Source organism: Drosophila busckii, chromosome 3L (assembly GCF_011750605.1).
Source record: "Drosophila busckii strain San Diego stock center, stock number 13000-0081.31 chromosome 3L, ASM1175060v1, whole genome shotgun sequence".
NCBI classification, from domain to species: Eukaryota; Metazoa; Arthropoda; class Insecta; order Diptera; family Drosophilidae; genus Drosophila; species Drosophila busckii.
This window is the reverse complement of record NC_046606.1, coordinates 18213511-18241035: the sequence shown is the minus strand read 5'-3', so window position 1 is coordinate 18241035 and position 27525 is coordinate 18213511. Positions and strand designations below refer to the sequence as shown.

Below are 27525 nucleotides of genomic sequence, written 5' to 3'. Positions count from 1 at the left end.
TTAATGGAGAAAATTTGATTTAATAACTCCATATGGCGCCGCCGCCGAAGTCATCTCAACCGGCGTAAACCTCTACTGCAAACTAGCCAATGAGCACGGGTTGTACGACACTCTGGCTTGGGTTTGGTTGCTTATATTTATATGAGGAACCACCACATAGCGTTTTATTGTTCCCCGCCAAGCATACCTCTAGACATGATTTAGGGCGCACAGTCCCAAGGGCACTAGTGTCCAAGTGGCTCCGGCTCCATTCCCAAAACCTTAGGTAGATACTACATTGCCAAAGTGGAGCAAGTGATATTACATCACCCGTTATCATCCCGGGCTTACTGAAAAGTGAAAGAGAAATAGCCGCATTAGCCAAGGACGCATGTGGCTAATGATAGTTAAGTTTAATTACTTACTTAAGCGCGCTACTGACGCTAGGGTGCATAAGAAATCAGAGGATGTTAACCATGTTAAAATTGCATTATTTGATATATGTGCATAAGCTATTGTTATATATGTATATTTACCTAAAATATCTTCTTATTGGAAACAAACTTGATATTCTTGACAGCGCAGTCGCAGACAGTCGCTCCGGCTTCGTATGGGAGCTTTCGAGACGTTAGCAAGCAAAGATGCAGGCAAACTGCAGTTGACGGACAAGTTTATTTGTGATCCACTTAAGACGATTTTCGTTACCATTGGGTTCTTCTATGCCAGATTGAAATTTGGATACATCCTTTTGAATATAGTCGTTAGAATGTGATTGCTCATATTTATAGGGTTCATGAGAGTGTATGAATATTGGAACTTTGCAATCGTTATAGTTTTTACCAAATTTAGTCAGGGAATGAATATTAATCCACAAGTTTACCATTCGTCGTTCATTTATTTATGAACATTATATAATGGAGCAAAATGAATATGTAAATCATCGCCAACATTAAATGCAAGTTAGACGCTGGTCTTATTAGCCATATCCAACTAAAACTTATTAAAAGCCATGTGAACAGTCGACACCGAATTTCCAATTGGATTCCAAACATTTTCCAACCCTTTTTTTTTTTCTTATTATCCGGTTTGTTTAGAAGTGACAAATGGATTTGAAGCAAGTTGGTTTTATATTAGATTAATATAAAATTAAGTAATAATGATAAAAACAAATACTTATAAAATTTAAGAGAATTGATTATCGAAAATGAGCAGCTGCGAGACGAGAATACACAACTAAAAGGAGAGCTGGCGAAACAAATAGACATATCGGAAATAAAGGAAGCGCAGTACGCAGAGAATGTGGTTTTTGCGCCCCCGCCGGCGACAATCATACTACAGGATGTGGTTTTGCGGCCCGCCAACGCAAATTATAGATCAGGTGGTTTTGCCGCCCCCGCCGGCAATTATAGATAAGGTGGCAAATTTTAAGCGCTCAGTTTACCAACTCGTCACTCGAACTGCTTCGTTTGTAAGCCAATTATCATGGATAATTTTATACACTTATTGAAATTGTTGGGATTATGCTATACTAAATCTAAAAACTTTTAATTAAATTAAACAAAATTTATATAAAATGTTGCATAAATATTGTTTGGTAAATATATGTATATATGTATACGTAAGCCAATTGACTAGCAACACTTGGAATGTCATATCGGACACATCCATTTAAATATTTGCATGTGGGCGGTTGTGGAGAGTGTTAACAATTTCAAAGGATGCAAATTAAAAAAATCTAAGCGGCAATTTTTTATGTTTGACAAAAATCGTAAAAATAATCCACAAAATCAATGTTATGTAAAGCAGTTTATAAAATATTCAATTGTCAAGTCAGCTGTTATCAGAGAACGGCGCACACAAAAAATGTAGATCGGTAGCCTTATTTATTATTATTATTGTACTTACCTATATGCCTCGAATGCAATCTTCTCATCTACTTTCGCCTCCGACAGCTTTTCCGCTGGATCCACAACTAATAAATTATGAGGGTAACAATAATAAAAATAATAATAAATGAATTATTTAAAATTATACTTACACAATAGTTGACTAGTTATTTCCAATTTCAAAACTATGAATAAATAGATATACATACATAATTAAGCCACTAACAAAAAAAGCTTAAGATATTTTTATCATATACACAAGTAGCAAGTAAAGTTGAAGGTACTCACCAATTGAACATTTGTTATTGACATATTGGTATCAATGGAAAGGTAATAGTAATTGAACAAAAAATGTTCAATAATCATTTTACTAATAAATTTTTCCGTTTTTTTAATAGAATAACTTCAGAAAAGTTTTGTGTGAAAAGAAGGAAAAATTAGTCATACATGAAATTTGACTACTAAACGAGACGGAAAAATTCTCTTTTTTGAAAAAAAAGTTTTCATTTTCAGTCGCTCGCAGCGTTGCCAGAGCAAAATAAGCAACCTAAGAGACTTGTCGGTTACTCTTTGGTTTTGACTGAGATAGAGAAACAGAGCAAGCGTAAACAAAGGAGCTGTTGTTGTAGTTTTTGCTGCACTCTAATTAATATTTATTTAATAGTTTAACATATATAAAATCGCAACATTTTGATGGGAATGCAAAGAGGAAGCATTCCATTAAAATATGAAACAACAACGGTCTATGGCTCCTGGACAAGCAGTGGCTCCTGGTCGTCAACCTGGCGATGACAGCCAAGGCTACCCTCGCATGATGCAGTTTGACCTGCGCCTCGCTAGTGCTCTCCATCTTACAGAGCTTTGGGATGTCCTGCGGCGATGAGTGGTGCAGTTGCCGTTGCGAAGCTGCCGACACTGCCTCCTTTTTCCTGTTACATACATTTGCTTAACTTCATAATACCCTTATCAATTTTTTATAAAAATCTCAAAGTGTATAAAACTGAAATTAAAATTGCACACTTGTCAATCATCCCATAAATAAATAATCTATTTGAAACAAACGAATTATTTAGTGTGGCTGTTCACCCTTTACAAAAACTTTACAAAGTAATATTCCAAAAATTTGTTTAATATTGAAGATATCATTTCAACAGGTACTAGCTATGATTTGAATTATTTAACACTTTATATATTGTATTAATTCGTGTAAAATAAAAAATCATATCATAAATAATTTTGAAGTGTTTTTCGATATCTGTTTGTAGTTAAGAGGACTTAAGCTTCGAATTATATTTAATATAAATAAATATAACAATGGGTGGTAACTTTATAGCAGAACCCATGGGAGCTACACTGCAGATATTTTGTTTTCTAAATAAAATAGAATAAATATGATTTAATATAAAAATAAAAACAGATAAGAGAGCATAATATGACATATCAGTCTTAAAAGTGAACAGTTCTTTGGAGAGCGAAAGTACATATCCGAGACCGCCTAATGTGGTAATTTTAAGCACCCGAACAAGGCCTGTTAAAAAGCAAGCGAAATCCCTTAGTCTCCCACACAACAAAAGTATCTTGGTAGCTTGGGCTACGAGATGCACGACAGTCATCTTTGACAGTGGAGGCTGCAAAACACCCGTCAAACACAGGTAATATCCGTGAACTGGCTGGCGGTTCGTTTGCTGAGCGATTGGCTTGCTTGTTTCCCGCTAGCTTACTGAGTTTTGAAACTCCATTTTTGATCGGGTACTTGAGCCACCCTTGCGACAGAGTGTGCCACTGCCGCACGATTGGCAGTGGAACACGGGACGTACCGTGCCGAAGGAAGATGTTAAACAACTAACTATGTTAATACGTAATAACTACAAATTTCATAATTTACATCTAAGAAATGGTTATCAAACGGGTCTAAAAAAATGGGTGAACAACTTTGTCTTTAAGTTACAAACACTTGAATTTAGTTTAATAATTTATTTTTCACACATGCATTTGATTTCAATAATTTTGCTTTTAATGTATATATAGTAAAAAATGTTTCTTCATTTGTTGTTGAAATTGTCCTTTTTATGAATGTTTTGTTGCGTTCATAAGTATATACCGTTATAGTATTAGGCTAATTTCTAATTTTATAATGTATACAACTAAGTCGGCTGTAATTTACCACAAGCTGAGGACCATTTTTAATATATGTATATCTTATACAGGGAGAAAGAGAGCTGTCAAAGCTACGCAGTGCAAGTACTTGATTACAAATGTTTTCGTATCGAAATGCTTTAAAAAATATTATATATGCTCATTTAATTATTACATTTTGCATTGATGTTGTTTGTCAGTTGTTAATGCTGCTGCTGCTGAATTTATTATTAATTTTTATAGTTGTAAGTATGTTATGTATATATTCAATGACGCTTAATCACAGATCAATTTTTTAGAAAATTTCATTGACTTAGAAGTTAAGAAAACAAAATACACAAAAAAACAAACAAAAATTAAGTTTACTTCGATCAGTTATTGTTTATATATATGTATTTTTTTTTTAACATAAATGAATTTGGCTTAGGCAGCTTAGTGGAGTGTGTGTTTGTGAAATAATTGTTTATAAATATGTATATAATCATAGTATGCAAAGTTTTGTTCAGCGCCAGTAAACTCTCTTTAAAGTTTATTTTCATTTTTTGCAGTCTCAAAATTGTTTTCATCGGCTGTGTTTTAAATTATTTGCAAAGAGCAGCTCAATAATAAAAGAAATACTACTTTAAAATAAAAGAGAGACAGAGAGAGCGAGAGAGAAGTGTTTGTATATCAGAAAATAGAGAGAAGGGAGAGCAAGTATTTCGATTGCTTGCAATCACTTTTGTAGGAGACTTTCGCAGCTGCTGCTTAAATTTGGCAAAGATTTAAAACAAAGATGCCTGCGCTGCATTTGCAACTCAGCTGTTCCATCACCAACGCTCTGCTCAAAGGAGCGACGTAGCAAGTGTTGATGTTGCTGCTGTTGTTGACTGGCATATGCTGTAGGCGGTGCCAGTGGTGAAGCAGGCAGCTCCATATCCAACACAGTATCTACTTTATGCTGTTTGCTATCTGAGGAATAGCGACGCAGTTCCGTATCCCTAGTGAAGGGGGCACAACAGTCTAGCTGCTCCAGCCGATAATCAATCTTTGGTGGTGTGCTGTAGTCATAGGTTGAAGGCGTGGCCAGTCCCACGCATAACGGTGAGTCGTTGAGTATATCACGGTTCTCCATAAAGATGGACGAATTGGAGTATCGCTTGGACTGATGTGGCTTGTATACAAAACCCCCAAGACCATTTGCCACTGCATGCGAGACACCAGAGCTTATGGAGGGCGCCTTGTGCTCACCGCTGCCTGTAAGTGAAAAAACATAGTAGAAGCTGTATACCAGAACTAAGGACTCATACTCACCGCTATAGCTCCCCTGCATCGCATTATCTCTGCCCGTATCTGTGCTTATGCCGCTGGCGCTGAGATCTTGACGCGAACCCGCGCATAAATCATTCGCTGAGCCGCGACTGGAGCTCTCCGAATGCTCCAGCACATTGTGTATGGAGTCATGAAAGGGTGTCATGCTGCCCGAGCCCTGTGGACATGGACGGAACGATGAGATCTGTGATACCACATCATCTAATGCCCAATCACGTTCGTAATTATGTTGCGATTGTGAGCATTCTATATTCGCCGCCACTGCCACTTGACCCACTTGATGTCCAACTTGTTGAGCGCATGTTGCGGTGGGGATTTCACATCGTTGCTGCACTGCAACTGGCAAGTGTTGTTGATGCAATGATGGGGGTTACATTGATCTGCAGTGCCACAGTTGCCTCAGTGGAGAAACAGAGCATTTTGACTCTTCTCGTTAGCGCTTGCATGTGCTAGGAATTGTGCACTTTCACTTATGATGCTGTGATGTTGAGTCACAGGTGAAGACGGGCTAGTGGATGTTTTTCTCTTGGGCATTCTGTAGGCAATTCTGGGAAATAAATAAAATTTAGTTTAATGAACTCTGCACTTCGTTGACAATAGTTTTAGCAAGTCTTTTGTTTTTGATTTTTTTTTTGTTAGCTATTAAATTCGATCCACAGTGCTCTCTAAATTCAAACTCGTTTGCTTCGTATGATGAATTAGTGGCTAATTGATTTGCTTCTATATAACCTGTACGCACCTTGGGTAGCTTACGTTTGTTTCAGACTTAAAATGAAACTAGTCTATTTATTAGTGTTGCTAGGCGATCTATGTGGCCTATACACAGGCTAGAACTAAATCGTGTAAGGGACAGGCCTTGTAAGTTGCACAATATCTAAACAAATGTCAACAGACATAACATATGTGTGTGTATTGTTAGTTGAAACAAGTTGCAGCGAGCGCCTAAAGCATGGGTCATGATCGCTTGCCTTGGTGCCAGAATCGTGTAAATTTGAATATGTGGTACTATGATGTGGAAAGAGCTACTTGCAACATGATGATGTATTTTGGCTGTGGTGGCAATGAAAATCGTTATTGCAGCTTTGCAGACTGCATGAAGACGTGCCATAAATAGCATTATATACCTTGACGTATATATTAACAAACAGCGTTCAGACATTGACATTTGCTTTTGTAGCTGTCTTAGATGTAACAATATTTCGATCTGTTTGCTTTTTTTGAATTCGATATGCAATTTTTGTTTTTGTTCTGACTGCAAAATTTAAGGTATTTGGTTTTGTACACTTTGACCTTTTTGTAAAATGGGAAGGTATTATGAGGTGTCAATGTTATGTACAGGGGAAGAGGGTGGCAAGACCCTATAAAGTATATTATTCTTGATCAGCTTCGACGAGCTGGAGTCGATAGAGCCAGGTCCGTCTGTCCGTCTTGTCCGTCAGTCCGTCCGTCCTCCGTCCGTCTGTATGGTGCGTTGTTCTCGCACTATAAGAGCTGCAGCAACAATTTGGTATGTAAGGTGTCCTATCCAGGACACTCGCTTTTATTTTATTTTTTTTTATTTCTGCCCTCCCCGCAATCGAGAAAACGATATATTCAGGCAGTCAACTCTTTTAACATCTGAAATAACACAAATTGCACTAGTCTGTTTGTTGACCGATTGTGAATTTCCAGAACGATCGGATATTATGCATTTCATTTTTAATGTAGACGCGGGGTGCACGTGCTGACGCGCCATACAAACGTCGCTGTTTATGAGTAAGTTAATTTAGAAAGGAAACAAAATATATAATGTGTTTAAGACAACTTACAGCTATCTTTTTACATATATATAAACTTCATTTATGATATATATATGTGTTGGATGTGATATATATACGAGATAGTAAGATTCAAGTTGTTAGTAGACGCCCGACCACACACACACACCCCACACAACTGTTGCGTGCTTTCGCGTTGATAATGAAAGTAGGCTTGCATTGTATATACATGAACACAATACCACCAGTAAGGCCCACAGTAACCACCGCCAGCTTTGTCCAGAATGGCCAATCTGCTTAAAAGCAAATACAATTCAATTATTGCAATTTATCAAGCGCACTGAGTTGAGCGTTGTGGGGCTATAACAAACCAATCAAACCACGCTTGACATCATCCGCAGCACGTTCGATAAGCACACAGAGCGACCAAATGACGCACACAGCAGCCGCACAATGGAAAAGCACAGTGCAGCACAGACGCCGACGCTCAATGCTAGAGATGCCAAGGCTGCGCCACTGCAAGTGAAAATAAAAACAAATTTAAGTTATTGCCATAAAACATGAATAAGAATAAAAGACTCACCTCATTGAAGGGCTTGATTTTGGTATGCATGATAAATGGAAATTTGCATAGCTCGCAGGAGTTGGTAGCCGAGGCAGTCAGCCATTGTTGCAAACAGGCCTGATGAACATACTTCAAACTGCCTGAGCAATAGCAGGGTGTGAGCAATGGATTCTGTGGATCGCTTTCACAGTGGCAAATGCGACAGATGTCGCCGCTATTCTGTGACGCCTGACTGCTGCCCGACCCGAATCTGTAAAGCGAATTAAAATTACCTCATTAATACCCATCAATGTATATATACATATATGTATGTGATGATTTATTCAATTAATTTTAGTTACTCATGCATTATGACTAGATGGCAATCATACTAACAATATTGTGTTTCCTTTCTAATTAGCTTTGTTTTATCAATTGCACAGTTGCTTTAATAACTAAATATTTTTAGCAAGTTTTTATACAATTTGACATTTTTGTAAAAAATGGAAAAAGGATATCATGAAGTTGTGGATATGTATGTAACAGAGAGAAGGAGGCGTGTCAGAGCCCATAAAGTATATATATTCTAGATCAGCAAGACAAACTGAGTCGATATAGCCATGTCCGTCTATCCGTCCGTCTGTATAAGTGCGCCATACAAACGCCTCTGCTGACGCTACAGCGAAAGCGAGCTGGGACGCGTTAGCTGTTTTGTGCGTATGTGTTTGTGAGTGCGTGCGTGTGTTTGCTGTGATGCCCTAGTCAAAGTGTAGATAAAATTGGTTGCGCCCAACTTAAATGCGTCCACTTAATTTAAAATTTATGCGACAAAAAACTGTTGCCAAAGTTAGACTAACCCGCTGTAATCTATAGAATCTGAAATCTATAGAAATAGAATCACGTTTTATATGCTGAAAGTATATATGTAGATATATTATTTACACTGTTATTTACTGTCTACTCGCAGCGCTCAAATCGCTTAGCACCTGTGCTGAGTTTATTTAATGCATATAATTTGTGTGTTTGCAAAATGGGCTTTAGATAATTGATTTATTCAATAATATATACTATTTACAAGCAATTGAATTATTTGCAATGATATTTAGCATAATTATTATTATTGCCTTACAGCAATGATAAGTGTGAGGACATAATTTTTATTTATTAACTGGAAACTTAAATATGTTTTTGTATTGAAAATATTCAATTTTATTTAATTCAGAATTCTTAAAATCTTATAAATTTATATTGGCTTGCTACGTAAATTATATCTGTCATGATTTTTATTAAGAAAAATTGGTTTTTTCAAGGCAGAAACTCGTAAATATTACATCGTGAAGCACCTCTAATATTGTTAATAGAATTTTGGTGAAAATTTCAGCTTTATATGATTTATAAGGTCTGCTGTACATTGATCACCCGTCATTATCACCCATCAGTCAGAAAAAACTCTTTTATATATAAAAATTTAAATAGTTTTCAAAATCAAATTCCTCATCGCAGTAACAAATACATAAATGTATGAACAATTATTGTTATGTATTTGCTTATGCTAAGCTCAAATTAAATTTCCACGAACATAATCTAATACAATACATTTTTATACTTTTCTTAGAACTTGAAATTGTGAAGTACCTTCATATTGTATGAGTATGTAGTATGTATGTACATATTTATTTCTATATAAAACAACAATGCGATTGACAAATAAGAAGGCATTGAAGTTGGCCGTAGACATATTTTTGATACACTTTGAATAGTGCAGATAAATATATCTACTAACCAAATTTGGTGTCAGTATTTCTTTTAGACTGTCGATTTTTGTTGCTCATACAGACGGACTGTGCTCAAAAGACTCAGATTGCCTTGCTCATCAAAAATATGTATAGTATGTACTTTCCTCCTTCTTCATGTTACATAAATGTGTGAAACTTCATATCTTCTTGCATTTTTTTATGAAAATGTTACAGTGTATAAGGGGCTTAGAACATTTTTCAGATTTATCGTTTGAATCAAAATTTGTCTTCAATTAGATTTATTCATTTAAATCAGACTGAGATATATTTTGAAAGTATGGTGATTAGTTTTACTTGCATAGTTGGCCATAAATGTCATGTGTCTAAAATGGAGTGGACACTTTGTACGCCCATAGCAAGTGTCCCAGCTGCATTAAATATGCAATGCCAGCTTTCAAACCAATTAAACAACTCAGCAAGCTGTAATATGTGTGTATATATTAGCGATATATAGTACAATCGGCTTGGCCAAGTTCAGGGCGAGTGCAAATTATCTGCAGCATGCTATAATTAAGCCACAAGCACATATGGGGCATACATATGTATATAGTACTATATATAAGCGGCCACATAAGCACTACACGAAAAAAGAAATAGAAATAAGTAAAGTTGTTGAAGCACTTTTACTTTCAGGCACGCCCACAGTTTCAGTTAGCGCTTTGGAATGTTTGTGTTTTTAGAGTTCAGCGACAGCTAGTGCGTGATTGTGCCGAAGGACATTGCAGGACAACCCAAATGTTTGCCCGTTTAACATTTGTAGCAATACTTGTCAACGGTGTGGGGCACGTAGGTCTCAGGGCCACAAAGCTGTTGTTGTGCGGATCAATAAAACGCATTTGAAAAATTATATACAAGCCCATGCATATACATATAGCCATAATATACATTACTGTTGCCACATTTGGCTTGTCTATACTTTGTATATATTTTTATACGAGCACTAATCTATCTAGACACATATGTACCCTTAACCTAACCCTAAGTGTAGCTTAGCTGTCAATTTAATGACTTCATTAGATAATAGAGTACGCTAGCAGACGCCGGTCGACGCACTTTGTCTGGCTTTGGCGACAGTTCCCTTAAGGCAAACCAGAATTTCCCTCAATCTCTATAATGAACGCATAAAATATAAAGCCTTACACTACAAATAAGTTGCAATGATATAAAAAACTTACCGGCTCTAAGCAAATGAATTCTAACGAATTCACTGAAATTTTTAACCCGCCTATAATCCACCTAAAAAAAGTCAGGTCTATACAAATTGAGTTAACAGGGAGAAAGAGGGGTGGTAGACCCTAAAAGGTATAGATACATATTCTTCCTCAGTAAGACAAAGTAAATGGATTCAGTCTTTTCTGCGACTAACTTCAAAGCGTGCTTTTAAATTTATGATATTTTATGTTCTTCTTCAATGGTAATATTAATTTTGAGCAAAAAAAGAAAATAATGATAATTCAAGTTGTACTTGTATGAGTGTAAATTAAGTTTTAAAGAAAATCACTGAACGCTAATATACACATCTCACAAATAATGAATAAAGATTTTTTGAACACTATTGTAATGAAATAACTCAAAACTAATGATTGCTATTGAATAGAAGCTTAAAAATCATAACAAATAGCAATACCACTTCAATTTTGAAAGAAAACTTATAATGACAACGGGTTTTTATATATTGTTTTAATATTTAAATTATATACATATGTGCGTCACTTGATGCAACAAATGTATACATATTCATATTTGTTACTTATCTGGTGACAAATTATAACCAGCCTCAATAAAACGAAAACATGTGCATACATATGTATTAATATACATACATATGTATGAAATTGTCAGGTGTACAAACATATCTTGTCTCTTTTCTGTAGCGCGTTTCGACTTTCCAAGAGCTATTGTAAACTGATATGCATTTCATTGTTATTTCGAAGCGCTTCCGCTAAGCCCTTCAAGCGGCATATATACATATGTATGTATATATATTTACAATAGTTATTATCTGTGCAAGAAGTACATCATATGTATTTATACAGTTATATTTTCTTAAGAATATATTTTTTATATCATATTTTAATTTTACTAATTTAGCTTCAAAAGCAGCGTATTTAATAGCGAAGCGCACATATGTATCTAGCCTCCCTCTCTCTTGCTTAGGCTAAACTCGCCTTCAGCTACATGTATGTATGTAAGTTACTCTCCCATGACAACAGCCACACACAATATGCGTAACATCGTAGCGCTACGTCCTACGTCTATTAAATTGCATCAAGCCTAGACAAATTTCAAAATCAAACAACAAAATCAACTTAACGATAGTACAAAATGCAAATATTGTTGCTGAACAAGTAATTTTCACTCACACTCACATGAAATTAACGCTTAATCAAAACTTGCAAAAAGCATAAAAACAAGTGGACAAATTATGGTTGGGCGCAACCAACTTTTATCTACACTTTGACTAGGGCATCACAGCAAACACACGGATGCACTCAGCTAAACACACTAACGCATCACACAGCTCGTTTTCGCTGTAGCGTCAGCAGCGATGCCAACGACTGCGTCGGCAGCGACGCCTATATGGCGCGTTAGCAAGCGCACCCGCTTCTATATTGAAAATTGGAATGTAAATAACTCCTAAGTTCTTTATCCGATCGTTCTGAAATTAACAGTATCGGTCAAAAACATGACAAAGGTTATGTATGATTTATTTTCGATTTTCGACATCGGTCCAAAACATGACAAAGCCTATTTGTGATTTATTTCATATTTTTATTTATTTTTTCATTGCTTAATATTATGGGTATAATCCGTTTTTTTTTCGATTTGCGGGGAAGGAGGGAGGAAAAGAACTACAAAAAAATAAAATTGGTTGGGTTTGGGTATAGGAGCACCTACATAAAAAATTTGGTTGCTCCAGCTTTTGTAGTTGCTGAGAAACAGTTGCTCAAACATTCAGACGGACATGGCTAAATCGACTCAGTTTGTCTTGCTGATCAAGAATATATACACTTTACACATACATTTGCACAACTTTATAATACCCTTTCCATTTTTTATAAAAATGTCAAAGTGTATAAATATACATTTGTATCTACATTATATATATGCATATGCACACATATGTATGTATAGTACATGGCAGTCAGTCAATTGTGTGCGTGTAAGAGCTTGTGAGAGTATGCGGGGCCTTTCTGGGTGCGCAACAGTTTTGTGTTAATTATATTTGCCTGAAATGTGCTTTGTATAATGTTCTTAGACAAACAAATCTAATTTTTATGCGCTTTTTTTTTGTATATTAAATTTGTATTTTTAAGTCAGCTGTCAAGCATACTGTCGACAATTAAGATATGCAGCGATATGTAATACATGTACATACATACACACATACATACATTCAAATTTATATCGATGTATTTGGTTGTGCCGCATTTGGTTGAGTTGCAGTTTAAAGTTATCATGAGTTATGTCAAGTATATATATTAAATTATAAATCGATGATATATTTTTTTATATATATATATATATGTATATGATATATTAATCATACAAAATTAATAATACAATCTAAAACTTAATAATTTTAAACCAAAATACTTTTTGATACACTTTGACAAAATTAAGAAAAAAAAGGTGTTTTTTTTTCCATAAAATTGATTTTCTTTTTATTATATATTCATAATACTAATAATATCTTTAGAATATATGGGAGTTATATAATATAAACATACATAAAGTTACACAAACATACATTCACGTATAAATATGGTCAATTCCACAGAAAAGTTAACAAACCCAAACAAAAATAAAATAAAAGTCTAAAAATTTGTATTGTTTTCACATATATTTTAAGAAATCGGTCTAATTTAAATAATGTAAAAAAATGTTACAGTTATTCATAACACATTTTCAAATATTCGTACACTAGGTCAAGCAAGTGTAAAAGTTGCCGTTTGAACATATTTTTCTAGTATACTTTTGATTCATCTTCATAATGAGAGAAATATATATGTACTTCTGTTGATTAAAAATACGTTTAGTAAACTTCGTTAAATTTCAATTCATGAACAAATTTCAACAAAGTCGACTTGTCTTGTTCGAAGGGGTGTCTGTCCTAATAAAATGGATCTTAGTGTGTAAATGACATCTGTGTTTGTTAAAGTAAGTGACATTTTCCGAGTGTGCTAAGTCTACATTTTTTATTTGCTTGTTATTTGGACCCATGAATACCTAATGGACGGAAACCGGAAAATTTTACCATGGATATGCAGCTATCAGATCTTTAGCTATATCCAACTCGTTATTTTGCATTATTCCGGAACGCATAACTGCACCTAATTTTAAGTTACCACTATTAAAGTAAGCACAGGGGCATACATAATTTCTGGCTTTTCTTGAATCAGTACTAAAACTTAGAAATAAATACAATACCAAAACTAAATTAACAGGTCAAATTAATTTATAAATTAGAATTTATTAAACTTCAAAATTAATTTGAAATAATTAAATTTGAAACACTATAGCGCACGCTTCGATGCAATTTTGATTTCAATGTTTCAATTCTGTTGTTAGACAGCTCTGTTAGATTTCCAGAAAAATGCGGTCTGACATTAAGAATATACGACATTTAAGAAACAATTTGTTTCAATTCTATGGCATCAATTTAATTGATTTTTGTTCTCTGAATGATCCACTGTACATTGGTAAAGAACATAAAGAAGCTTGTGTGTGTGCTGATATTGCAAATCCGCTAATTTTGTAGCCGAAAATTGTTATTTTTTTTTTTTGATTTCCTTTTTCATTTTTAATAATGTATGTATGTATGTATGTATATAAAAACATGCTTATGAAATATTTGTTTAAAGCTTGCACCTTAACCATATTTACCAACGCTTCAGCTTACAATTTCATTTCATTCACTTTGCAAATATATATACCTCCATCATAAATGGTAAGACACTTGACAAATATATAAACAACAATAACAATGGAAGGCAAGAGATTTCCAACAAACTGAGTTTATATATGGCACTGATAAGAGTGTGAGACAGCTTAACACTTGCCATGTATACTAAAGAAAAAATATACGAGCACAACAAAATTTCCCTGCTTATGAATAAAAATAGTTAATTTACTCGAAAATAATGAATGAAAATCTTATGTGAGCTTTGATAGTATAATATATTAATAAATTAATGCAATTAGCTGACATCTAGTGTCAGTTACTTGACTGCAAATCTGGTTTTAATTGAATTGTGGAAATTAGACATTTACATTTTGAACTTACTTATGCACACACGATTAATTCCTAAATGCATGAAAACAATTATATTGATACAGTAAAGCAATTATAATAATTACATTCAGCTAACTTAAACATACATATGCACATTTATTTAGCATATAGTAAAAATTTAATTTTTATACGTGGTAAATTTTTCAGTTTTATCAAGATTGTACTTAATATGTTTAGCCTAGTCTAATAATACATAGTTGAATAACTAAAATTAATTGTTAATATTAATTGCGATTTATCACTGAATAATTTATAAGCAATGTGTGGGAAAAGTTGATTTTTGTTGTTTGTTTTGTTTATCTGTTTCTTTCTTTACCTGACATTTGCATAGTGTTGGCCGGAGCCGCCGTGACTCCAATCCACATGCTCAATATCTGAGCTTGTTTTTGCATTTTCCTCGCACGGCATTCTTGCGCTCTTCTTCTTGAGTACCCTTGTTGTTTATGCTACATATGCTGTTGTTGTCACACTTATGTCGCAATTCAAATAACTTTTTTGCATTTGTTTATATTGGCCTCTTGCGCTTTGTGATTTTTATTTATAGCACCTATTAATTTCGTTCGTTGACTCTTGTTTTGAAACAGTTTGTAACTTTTCCTTTCGCGTATTGTGAAAATCTATTGCACTTTGGCCGCACCGCACGTACGTTCTGTCCGATTTTCTGAGGCAATGAACTTTGACAATATATCTTGGTGTTCTATTATTATAAATTTTTCTGTACAAAGAAATATTTTTTATATGTGCAAATTTCAGGACACGTATTAAACATTTATTCGTTACGCACACCATATAGGAACTGCACATTTCTTTGGTACGCTTTACATACTTTATTTTTTCTTTTCGGCAGAGCAATTTATTTTAGTTACGCTAAAAACAAAGGCGATCCGACGTTTTAACTAGTTCGATTGGCTATTCGATTATTATCCAGTTGTTCGCTCACTTATTCAGTAGTTTTGCTCAGCCCCATGACGATGTTCATCGATGTTTTTAAAATGAAACATCGATGGAATATTGAACATCTGGTCAAAAGTTCGATGTACCGATGCATATCCAAAAATTTTTTAAATCTTTCCAAATTAAAAAAAAAATAAAGCATTTTTATTTTATCAGGTTTTTTTTTACTTAATATGACATTGCAACATATATTAAGCTTAGACGATATAAGTTATATTTATGTATTCATTAACATAACACATATGTTTTATAATAGTATAATAAAACTATCAAAATAATAAAGAGCAACCTTAATGACATCTTTAGCAAAATGAAATGTAAAACAAGAAAGTTTTATTTGTGAATTATTTATAAAATAGAAAGCGATTTAACCGACCTGCTTTTTTCTGGTTTGTGTTAGCACATTTGTAGATGCAAATAGAAATAAATTCCGTTGAAAGGATCCTAAGACCACACCATTCCCAAGAATTACAGCGATACTAAATTACTTACATTTCATACTATCCTAAAAGGTTATAGCGTATTTTTTGAATGGTGTTAACGGCATTCACAGAAATATTCTCATCAAAAACTATATTCGGTTCTAATAAATTAACATTCTTGGGCTTTGTGAGCACTGCTTTAGAGTCACAAAATAGCGCCAAAGGCGGCAAATGAACAAACTGACTTTGATTGTTTACAGGTAACATCGATGCATCGGAAGATATCGTCAAAAAAAGCATCGATTGTCGATGTTTTTCTTTACAGTACAACTAGTGAGTAAACTAATTAAATAGACAATAGAAGTGCAATATTATATTGCTATAATGGCTGCTTCGGTAAGAGCTCATTGGGGCTACGATATGCTCAAAAAAATGGCAGTAGAAGGCGCCAATAAACAGGATCTCGACGAGCTAAAAAGCATGTTTGCCTCTGAAATAGGATCCATTAGAAAAAGTGATCGCATTTCGACCGTAGAAGATCTCATTGACTGCCTGGAACGCAATGATCAAATCAACGAGGAGAATGTGGAACCGCTGCGCAGCATAGCTGCTGGGAACGTGCAATTGCAGGAAGCGTTAAACGAATATCAACCTATGCCAATTTCTCGGACATTTAACTATTACCAAGATCAACGTTTGGCGGAGGAATTACAGCAGCAGCTACATATTAACAAAGTACGTGCACAGCCAGCTGTGCCACAGCAACAGAAATACGTAACAGTGGCTGCATTTACGGAAGAGAAGCGTTCGGCGGTTTATAAAAAGATATCACAAGAGCTGGGTCGCTCTTGGCGCGAGCTAGGCCGCAGACTGGATATCAGCGAAGGCACTATGGATGACATAGAGCAACGCTTTCCAAATGATCTTAAGTCACGCATACTACGACTTTTGCAGTTGTTTGAGGACGACGAGTGCAATGATCCCAGACAATTGTTGGTGCAGCTCTGTCGGGGTCTAGGCGAATGCGGTCGTAATGACTTGCGGCGCAAGGTGGAGCAGATCATGTCACATTAGTGATTCCATAGAATTAAGTGTCTATTGTGTACATAAAATCATAAGTGCTATAATTTTAAGAGAGGTCTTTTTTTACATATGTTGATCCCAAAACAAAGCTCTGATGTCTACGCTTTGGAACATCGCCTTTTTTCAAATTAAATACTACTTCAAAACATTGTTTACCTTAGTTTTTTGTTTTTTAATATTTTTTTCGCATATTCCATGACATTGACTACAAAAAGCGGAACCACTGATAATTTATGCCGGCTTTTTTCTTTATCTCTGTATTGTATTCTCTTCCTTCATTTTTAGATACGCTTAACCAACTACTAAAAAAGGCAGCACAAAAAATTCTGTGTGTGTAGCGTGTGTCGGCTCGCGGGCATCTTTTACAAAGTGTAGATAGATTTGACACTAGAGCCCTGCTTGACCATTGTGTCCTTGTGTAGTTGATATTGCAGCAAATTCTGACGTCCCAGACGCAGAGCATCGCGCAATTTGTGTCCGATCTCCAAAGCCGCCTCCTCATTGTTGCCATTGGCAGTCCAAATTGCTGGAAAAAAGAATCAGAATTTACATAAGATTACGAATTTATTTGTATTTGTTTTATACAGCTTACAAATCTTATTGCTCTTTCCACGTATGTTGACAACAGCGCCGCAAATCTGGTCAGAATGATCAAAGGCCTCGCCAATTAAACAAAGCAGCTAAAAAGTATAAAGTGAAATTAATATATCCAATTGTTTAAAGTTTAGGCTTAGCTTCTGCTTACCACATCTAGCCACAAGTTGTCCAAATCATTCTTGGAGCTTTTGTTAAGCGTTATTACCCAGCGACCTCCCTGCTTATTGGCAGCATCTTCCCACATAGGGCTGTAAATAATCAATGTCAATATAGCCCATCAAAGTCACAGTACGCATAAACGTGCACTTACCGTATGCCCTTCTTAAAGAGCGAGTAATCGCTGCCAAGCTTAATCTCACTTGGCGGCTTAATATGATTGTATAGACTCCAGAAATCTTCGACTGTGTCAAAGCTGGTTATCTCGTTTTGCATGTCCTCCCAGGATTTGGTGCGATCGTTTTCCAAATACCACAAAGTCCATGTGTTTTGCAGCGGATGCTTGAACAGATGCTCAGTGCGCACGGCGCCCTCATCAGACTGTTCGCTGGAATCTTTAGACTCTTCCTTATTCGCAGCTGGTGGAGGTACAATAGGTGCTGCATTCGGTGCTGGCTCCGGACGTCCTGGCACTACTGTGTTTGCATTGACTGCTTCGCTGCTAGCGGAGACAGCGCTGCTCTGTTAACAGGCAAAGGGAGAAAATTGGATTAACGAGTTATATATGTACTGATTTTATCATAGTTTACTTTGAACATGGCCTTGGGATTGGCAAAGTTCTTCATTCTGTGAAAGTCGCTCTGCATGTTGGTGCCGTACAGAAAAGTGTGTAAGAAAGAGTTTAAAACGTAGGTAAGGCTTTCTTTTGCTGACTGCTTGCGAGCTTTTACTGGCGCACACTTTTAAATATGTATATGTGTATGCGTGAGACGTTTGTTCACTTGACTTGGATATGTATTTATGTATATATGACGTATGTGATCTTGCGTGAGCTTTTTGTTGCTCTTTACGGTACGTATTTTTGCGTGTATTTGTCTTTGTTCGACAGGCCGGGCACAATTTATACGCCTGCAGTACTTTTTTTGTATTGTATTTTCTGAAAATTTTGTTATTTGTTTTAGAAATATGTGATTGCTTGAGCTGTTATGCTGCTTGCTGAGGCGAACGAGCCAATGACAGCCCCCTTGACACTGACTCCTCTTTCACTTATATGTCATGGTAAATTGGTAGTTGTTGTTATAATGTGCAAATATTGGCCCGAGTTTACTTTTGATTTCTGCACGCAATATTTAATATACACATATATATAAATATATGTTATGTTGAAACAAAATAACTTTTATCGGTTGCCTGCAAATGAAAGCTACAACTCCGAAATGAAATGTGATGCTAGCACGCTGAAATTTTTGACTACAACAACAAAACACACTCTGTTAGCTTTAAAACACAAAGTTTGCCCTGACGCACAAAAAATTTCAATCTGTGCTTCTTCTTCGTGTGCGTTTGGCAATAAGTGCTGAAAAAAACGGCACTTTAGCAGCGACGCCTTGCTATCGCCATAGCGAAAGAGACGTAACTGTTGTTACTTAGTTTGCTTATTGCACTGATTTACTTTGTCTACACACACATGTGCACACCTATACATTTAAATTTTTAAGGTATGCACAAAGTATTCCAGCAAGAAAAATTACAACAACCACAAATCCAACGCGCGGCGTGTTTCTAATATTAAAAAGAAAAAGATAACCGCGAATGCAAATAAGGCGGAGAGAACGTTACGTCAAATTGTGTTCACTTCAGTTTATGTTAAATTGTAATTTAAGATAAAGAGCGAGCGTGAAATCTTTTACAATTATTGAAAAAATGCAAAATTTCTAGAGTTTGACGATGACGTGCCCGTGCTGCCAGCTGCAGTCAAAACTCTGAAATAATTCGTCTCTCTCTCTTTCTCTCAACCGTAGCGGCCCCCTTCGCACTATAAGCTTGTGCAACAGCCCTGTTCATCGACGACGACCCTGCCACTGCTGAACCATGCGGCTCTGGGTTTTTTTTCTTACCTTTTCGTTTTCGGACACTACCATGTTAACAGCAAGGGTTTTTGTAGCTTTTAAACTATAAACTCTCCGCTTGCGTACTTAAAGTTGCGCTAATATTTGTTTGAAACGTTAAAAAACTGCGTGTCGTGTTTACAGTGCTGCCAACCAGCTGAATTTATAACTGCTCGATATTACAATTAGCAATCGCACAGCCGCCACAAACAAGATGAGGACTGTTCTCAAACATGTTTGATGGATTCCAGTTATGGCATTTTACAGCACTTACTGTTTGCCGAATTTCAAATACAAGATATGCTTGGTTTTCTTTATTTATCGTGCTTTTTAGTTTTCTGCAATTCATCATTTATATTCAGTTTAAAGTCAATGGGCTTGTCATATCCCATAAGGCGCACATAATGCTCAGGATCCTCAAAGAGAGCAGGATCCACAAAGAGCGGACGTTTGTTTACAACAAACGATGTAAACATGCCGGGGACTTCTGGTACTGTTACATCACTGGCTTTAAACTTTGTCTGTAATTAAAACAGAACGAGAGATGTGCAGTTAATACAAGAACAGCGTAATTGACTATTTTAACCTTTCGCTCTCACTTACTTGAATCTTCATCAGGAGTAACGATATTGTCGTGGCAGTGTACTCTTGTGTTGCGGGATTATAGTGCAGTTCGGTTACATATTTTTTTGTAACGAAATGCAATAATAATGGTGTAACAAATGTAAAAAAACCGCCAACACTGCAAAGAAACACTGCCATACCGGTGCCGCCAATTTTCATGCCCTGCTCCATTAAAATGGGCTGCGCTGCCAAACCTGCCAAGCTTGTAGAGAGCGAAAATAATTTAACAACTTTCATACGTGGTGCCAAAGTTCCGAAATAGATGCGTTGCAAGTTTTCATTTGCTGAAGATTGTGTTGCAAGCCATTTGTGTTGTTGCTGCTGTTGTGCAATTTTGTGAGCTAACTTCCACGCGCCGCAGTTACTTGATTGCAGTTGAGCGGACAAAAGCGAGGTAAGTTTTCTACTGCAACTGCTTATTCTTAACATTTTTGATATATTTTAAGCTTTAAAAGTAAAGCGTGTTTATAATTTACACTAAAAATATTGAATAACAACAGCTGTTTATATTAGCTACGTTAAGTTGGCTGCGTTTGCGCTCAGTGTTACAAAATGCAGGCTAATCGTAGAGAGGCGCGCAATCGAAATTTAAAGTGCTCGTTGTTTGTTGATAATGTTATTTCATTTATACAAAATTCGAATGTAACTGCAAATTAATATCCTATTATTGCGGTGCAGTTTGTGTGGAAAAACATGCTTTTTATTGCTGGATTGCGTACTGCCTTTAATTACTTAAGTTAAATTATATATCAGATATGAATACATTACATTACATTGTAGTATGTTAAATGATATTTTCAATCATCTTGCTTTAAATGACTTTAATTCATTACCGTTCAATTTAATTCAGCTTCACTCAGGCGTCACTAATCTAAAATTTTCAAAGTGACCAAAAATCACATTTGATTCTGTGCTAAGCCCCGTTGCATGCCACACACGCCCTCTAACTACCGCGTGCAAATTCGGTCAACTGGTCTGACAAGTGGCAGCCTTTTGTTATCCATTGCCTTTTGTTGTCATTTCATTATTGTTATTTCATGCATCATATTCATATAAGGCCTCCAAGTCCTGTCCCACCACAAACGCGGCTGATTTAGTTGTTGCTGCATGCCAATTGTTTTGCCCAAAAAAATGCATATGCTGACGAGCCCCGAAAATATTTCATGGCAAATAAAAAAAGAAAGAGATAGGGAGTGAGTGGGTAGTATAGAGCGGGGACATCGCATATTGCACACATTCAAGTTCGCTTTTTATAGCTTTTTCAAATAAAGCTTGTTTTTTTTTTGCACCATGCTCCTTTGATTAATGTGCATTTTGATTGCATTTGCAATTTGTTCAATTTAATATTTATATGCTGCCTGCTGTGCATTTAATGACTTTATTAATTTATCAAATTATGCGTAATTATTAATTTGTGGGCTGTCATTTTTTATACTCAACAGCATTTAATTGCAAATTATGCGCTCAATGTATAAATTACGCATACGCCGAGGTATGTTTGAGCTAAACGTTAAACCGCCCCTCAAGTCAAAACTCAGCGGCTGCAAAGCTTGAGAGGTATTAAGCCCTTGTCCTATCAGGGGTTGTATGTTGTTAGGACGTGTATGTATGGAACTTGAGTCAAAAAGTATAACTCAAGCTGCAAGCAGCTAAAGTACTCTTATACTTATACACTTTTCCCCAAGGTGTATGCAACGAAAATTGAACTCCTTCCAGTAGTCCTCCTACTTGCCGTAGTCCTTGCGCAACTCGAGCATGTTGTGTGGATGTTGTTTGAATCAAATATGTTGCCTGCTCTAGGGGTAGTTCGCGGAGTATAAGAGTCTTCAAAATAATTGAAACTGCAATATTTTTTTAATACACTTTTTTTTTGGATTTTTACATTTTTGTAAAAAATGGCAGACCCCATAAAGTATATATATTCTTGATCAGCAAGACATACTGGGTCGATACAGCCATGTACGAGCGCGTGTTTCTCAGCAACTATAAAAGCTAGATCAATCATAGTTTATAATGTATGTGCTCCCTATACCCAGGACATACCGCTTTTATTTTATTTTGTTTTATTTCTAAAATTTTAAAAAATTGCTATGTATCGCTAGTTACCTAATGAAACAAATTATAAAAATTTTTATAACAAAGCAAATAAAATTGGAAATATAAAAGAGTAATAAAATATGTGCTAATAATTTTTTAAAATTTATTTTGTAGCCTGAAGGCCTCAGTTGCTCTGGCCACATTATTGTAATAAAAATAAAATTATTGTTACAAATAAAATAAAAATTTTATTTAGATATTTATTTATTATATTAAAGTATACATCATATAGAATAAAGGTTTTATAAGCTCCGGTCATATGTTTTCTATTTTTTTTTTGTTGTGCAATTTATTTTTTTGTTTTTTGTAGTTGCCTGGTGAAAGTGACTTTGGTGGTCTTTCTCTTTTCTGCTTATTGTTAGTAAAAAGTTCATTGATTGGCTTCAATTCAAGTCGAGGATTGAAAATCGGAACGCTCGGTTCTTCAAATACTGTGGTGCCATTTTGTATCTCATTGTTAGCAGCTAACATGGACTTTTCAAGTTCTGTCATCTGCTTCTTTAACTTCTTTTTTGTATATCTTCTTTTATGTTTTTCCCCTATCTTTGCATTTGGATCGGCTTGATCGTTAACAGGCGTCTGCTTAATTTTTGTGTATTTCCTTTTAGGCTTTTCCGCTGGCCTTGGTTCGGTTTGATCTCTCTTTGTATTCTTATCGGAACTTTTTTTAGACAATAACTCAATAGCTGCAGCTGTAGCGCTGTTATCAATGTGGGGTTGGGAATTCAGTGCCGCTGCCTTTTGCCATTTAAAAATATCAAGTTGAGAGTTGCCAATCGGTGTCTTAAATTTGTCTAGAAGAAAATTGATATGTAAATTGATATACTTGACTTGTAAATAACAAACTCACTATTAATATCAGTTACAAATGCATTTGGAAGCCTTGCTGGTATAGCGGTTGAAATAAAATCAACGCCACTAATTGATTTGTTTTTTATATCTGCCGATGTCATTGGCAATTCGCTATACTTGTTCCATCTTGGCCAAGCTGTTTTCATCTTCTTGTCAGCATCTAACATATGCGTAGCGCTTTGATTTTGTTCGTCGTTTGCCTGTGGTAGCGAAGCTAATAATAAATCACGATCCACTTGCCTAAGCGACTCTTCAAGTTCTGCTATCTGCTTTGCAAGCTTTTGATTCCTTTTGGTGTATTTTCTGTTCTGATCGTTAACAGTCGCCTGCTTATTTTTTGTGTATTTTCTTTTAGGTTTTTCCGCTGACTTTGGCTCGCTTTGAGCTTTCTTTGTGCTCTTTTTGGAACTTTTGTTGGACAATAGCTTAATAGCTGCAGCTGCAGCGCTGTTATCAATATGGGGTTGGGAATGCTGCTGCGTATACAGGACTGCTGTCTTTTTAGTTGTAACAAGTTCACTGATTGGCTGCGATTTAAGTTGAGGTGGTGCTCTTAGCACATTAAGTTTGTCTGCAGCAAAATTCTTATTGTATTTTTTTTTGACTTGTAAATAACACACTTACCAATAATATTAGGTATAAATGCAGCAGGCAGCTTGCCCGCAATTGCAGGTACAATAAGCCCATCAGTTGTCATAACAACGCTACGTAGCTCATGTACTTGACCTTCCATGCTGACCATATCGCCAGTTGTCATTGGCAATTCGCCGTTTGCAGCTTGGAGCTCATTGTCAGTAGCTCCTTCATTTTGATTTGAGCGCTTTGCTGAATTGTTGTTTACTGTTGGATACATTGTTGGTAAATACTTATATATATGAGCTGGACGACTTAAAGCTTCAGCACTGCCAGTTTTGATGAAGTTCAGGGAGTTTTGCTTGGCCACTGGATACACTGGTATCTCGCGTGGAAATGCAACTGGTGCAACATTTTCAATATAGTTTAAAATATCAGGAATATTTATTTGCAGATTGGTCAAGCTAACTGCTGCATCCTTTATAGAAGGCTCAACGCGATTAGCTGCAACAAATATATATATATATAAAGTAGCGCTATTATAGCTAATAAAGGTCTCTAAACAAACCATGCTCAACTTGTCTGTGCAAATTAGTTGCAAACTGCTGAATGAAACGTTTCATATTATCTTGTAATAATTCCAAGGGCGCACTTTGTGTGCTGCTATAGCCAATTGTTTGACAAATTTGGGCAATAGCTACGCGCAACAGCTCTTGTGAATAATTTTCAGCCATTACAATTGTATTTTAACTTATTAAACACTAATTAGTAAAACAAATTTACAGCAGCAACGCTACAAAATCTCACAATCAGCTAAAAATTATTTTTGTGCTTTGATTTTGTTTGACAGCTTAGCCTGCTTTGTTTTTATACACTTTGACATTTTTGTAAAAAATGGAAAGGGTATTATGAAGTTGTTCAATGAATAGGTGGATAAACAGGGAGAAGGAGGATGGCAGCCCCAAAAGTTATCATATTCTTGATCAAGCTACGACGAGCTGAGTCGAATATAGCCAGTCCGTCATGTCGTCCGTCCGTCTGTATTGAAGTGCGTGTTGCTCAGCAACTATAGGAAAAGCTAGAGCAACCAATATTTTGCTATAAGAGTATGTACTGGTTGCCCTATATCCAGGACCACTACGCATGTTTATTTTATCTTTTTTATTTTCGCCCCTTTCCCTACGCAATCGAAAAAACTTATATAGCAGTACTACAAAAATCTTTCAAAAAATTAGAGGGAAAAATCACCAATTGCCTGATCATGTTTTCGACCGATTGTGAAATTTTTCAAAACGATTGGATAAATAACTTTAGGAATTACTTACATTTCAATTTTCAATATAGAAAGCGGGGTGCACGCGTGCTGACGAGCCATACAAACGTCGCTGCCGACGCAGCCGGCGGCGTGCTCGCTGACGACTACAGCGAAAGCAGACTAATGACGAAACGTTAGCTGTTTTTGTGATATGTGTTGTGAGTGCATGCTGGTGCTTGCTGCGACTACCCTAGTTCAAAAGTGATATTTAAAATTGTTGGTGGCGCCCACACTTTAACTCTGGTCCCCTTGTTTAAATTTACATTGCTGATTGGACATTCGCAGTTACTGTTAAGTTAGCAGGACAAATAGCAGGGTTAATAACAGTTTTTTAAATATGATGCATGCGCTGATCATGCAAAAGGTGAACTCAAATCTTTTATACACTTGGACACTTTTTAAGAGAGGATGGAAAAGGTATTTGAGTGTGAAGATGTATCGTAACAAAGTATATAATTCCTTTGATCAGCAAGACAAAACTGAGTCGATATAGCCATTACCGCTCCTGTCCTGTCCGTACTGTTATGAGAGCGGTGTTTTCCACCATCTATACAAAAAGCTAGAGCAACCAAACTTGGTTGTAGCAGCTCCTATACCCAGGACATATCGCTTTTATTTTATTTTGTTTTATTTCCTTATTACACCCACAATATTAAGCAATAGACAGCAATTCTCTGAAATAAAATTCAAAACCAAATTTTTGGTTTTTAAATTTTTTCTGGCAACATTTTTTGAAACAAAATTTTACATAGCAATTTGGTTTTCCAGCGCCTTCACAGCCCAAAAGCAAGAACGATGAATCTGGTGCGCATTATGCGTGTGCTAGTCCATGAATTTTTCTATCAACACTATCCGTTTATCTCAGTACTGTGTAGCTTAGTGGCCTTGGCCACTGCCTATCTGCACTATGAATGGAAGGTGCATAATTACGATTTAATGTCCTGGAAGCGGCTAAGCGAGGCCTGTTGCTCCGCCACAGATGTGGATTATTTTCAGCTCTGTGTGCTGCTTGCCATTTTGCTGATCAATGTACTGTTTGTCAGCCTGATTGTGGCCACTTATCTGCATCCGTTAGGGCCACGTGACACGGAGTTAACGTTGCTCGAGATTAAAGATCGTTATGCACGTTTTATACTGTTGCGACTTATAGCACGATTAGATCGTATACAAAGCAAGCTGTCTGCCAAACGTAAGTCGCTGAGTTTGCATCATTATACGCGTGCTCACAATAGCATGGTCAAGGCGGTGGCTGTGTTTCGCAAGGATGCGCGCAAGCTGCTCTTGCCCAATGAATCGGAAATTATGCAACCCATTGAGGATATTTACGGTGTGGCTGACGATGAGGAGCGCGCGCTGCGGCGTGAGGGCTACTTTAAGCTGCCTATCGATACTACAGATGCAACCGTCAAGAGCTTGTTTGCTGCCGCAAAGTGAAGCCATGCGATAACGATAACTTTAATGGAGATAATTTACAATAAATGCAGCACATGCAACATACACAATAGTTTAGTTAAATGCATTCGAATTGGCAAATTTGATTATGTGTTGAACAAGCGTACTATTCAATCTTTTTATTATAGCTCGGTAGCTGTAATTCTGAACTGTTAATAAAGCAAGTCATGCCCATTATAAGAACAAACAATCGATAACGATGTACTTAGCAGTTAAACACTACATACATATTTTAAAGCTTAAAATAAAGTTGTCTATTCTATTTTTTTAGCCGTTGCCTGTCAGCTTCAGGCACTATAATTGCTTTTATCTGTATGCGTGCAGCACTCCCCCGCAGCAACATTACCCTAGTGTCCCTAGCAATAGTGGTATAGTAGTGCTCAGTACTCGTACTCTTAAAGCCATTTTATTGTTTCAATTGTTCTGTTTGTTGCGGGCGCCTTTTGTTGCAACGACTTGCAGGCGCGGGCTTTTTATGGTCGCATTGTGCCACAGACGCAATAGCAACAACAAGCCAGTTGCACGATTACGTGTAGTCCATGTTGTCAGCAGTCTAACAAAACAAGTGAGAGGCAGAGAGAGAGAGAGAGAGAGAGAGAGAGAGTGAGAGCGTGAACTAAAACTCAAAACGCCATCGTCTGCAGCTCAAAAACAAAACACAATATCTAATGTTGTCTACGAGTCGAGAGTACTGACAAAATATTTTTGCAACGTCTTCTTTATCCCTTTTGTCGTTGTTGCTATTATTGCAGTTATTGTTTTCTTTTTTCAACGCTGCTTTAGCTTGTATTTAATATTAGCTAAAA

The 27525-nt window shown here is 36.1% G+C and overlaps 6 protein-coding genes across 7 annotated transcripts; 2 read left to right on the top strand and 4 right to left on the bottom strand.

The window, feature by feature from the left end:
• Positions 1-4381: 4381 nt before the first annotated feature.
• Positions 4382-15598, bottom strand: LOC108600995. Its single transcript, XM_033293721.1, has 6 exons — positions 15022-15598; positions 7653-7884; positions 7441-7585; positions 7237-7362; positions 5295-5645; positions 4382-5237 (listed from the first exon to the last, which is right to left on the bottom strand). Exons 1-6 carry the CDS (start codon positions 15111-15113, stop codon positions 4717-4719), a joined length of 1467 nt encoding a protein of 488 aa, XP_033149612.1. The 5' UTR covers positions 15114-15598; the 3' UTR covers positions 4382-4716.
• Positions 15599-16394: 796 nt separating this feature from the next.
• On the top strand, positions 16395-17315 carry LOC108600858 (fas-associated death domain protein). The gene has a single exon (XM_017988663.2). It carries the CDS (start codon positions 16466-16468, stop codon positions 17153-17155), a length of 690 nt encoding a protein of 229 aa, XP_017844152.2. The 5' UTR covers positions 16395-16465; the 3' UTR covers positions 17156-17315.
• A 27-nt stretch (positions 17316-17342) lies between these two features.
• LOC108600857 (eukaryotic translation initiation factor 4E1) lies at positions 17343-19934 on the bottom strand. Of its 2 annotated transcripts, none has more exons than XM_017988662.2 (5): positions 19816-19934; positions 18072-18439; positions 17910-18009; positions 17757-17844; positions 17343-17690 (listed from the first exon to the last, which is right to left on the bottom strand). In XM_017988662.2, exons 1-5 carry the CDS (start codon positions 19837-19839, stop codon positions 17527-17529), a joined length of 744 nt encoding a protein of 247 aa, XP_017844151.1. In that variant the 5' UTR covers positions 19840-19934; the 3' UTR covers positions 17343-17526. The 2 variants fall into 2 exon arrangements, with proteins under 2 accessions (XP_017844151.1, XP_017844149.1); XM_017988660.2 differs by lacking the exon at positions 19816-19934 and adding an exon at positions 18508-18891.
• Positions 19935-20109: 175 nt separating this feature from the next.
• LOC108599235 (transmembrane protein 70 homolog, mitochondrial) lies at positions 20110-20910 on the bottom strand. Its single transcript, XM_017986033.2, has 2 exons — positions 20410-20910; positions 20110-20327 (listed from the first exon to the last, which is right to left on the bottom strand). Exons 1-2 carry the CDS (start codon positions 20857-20859, stop codon positions 20121-20123), a joined length of 657 nt encoding a protein of 218 aa, XP_017841522.2. The 5' UTR covers positions 20860-20910; the 3' UTR covers positions 20110-20120.
• Positions 20911-22772: 1862 nt separating this feature from the next.
• LOC108599069 (transcription initiation factor TFIID subunit 3-like) lies at positions 22773-24711 on the bottom strand. The gene is made up of 4 exons (XM_017985851.2): positions 24521-24711; positions 24004-24456; positions 23378-23950; positions 22773-23321 (listed from the first exon to the last, which is right to left on the bottom strand). Exons 1-4 carry the CDS (start codon positions 24684-24686, stop codon positions 22783-22785), a joined length of 1731 nt encoding a protein of 576 aa, XP_017841340.2. The 5' UTR covers positions 24687-24711; the 3' UTR covers positions 22773-22782.
• Positions 24712-25966: 1255 nt separating this feature from the next.
• Positions 25967-26764, top strand: LOC108599171. Its single transcript, XM_017985958.2, has one exon. It carries the CDS (start codon positions 26063-26065, stop codon positions 26699-26701), a length of 639 nt encoding a protein of 212 aa, XP_017841447.2. The 5' UTR covers positions 25967-26062; the 3' UTR covers positions 26702-26764.
• The last annotated feature ends 761 nt before the right edge of the window (positions 26765-27525 follow it).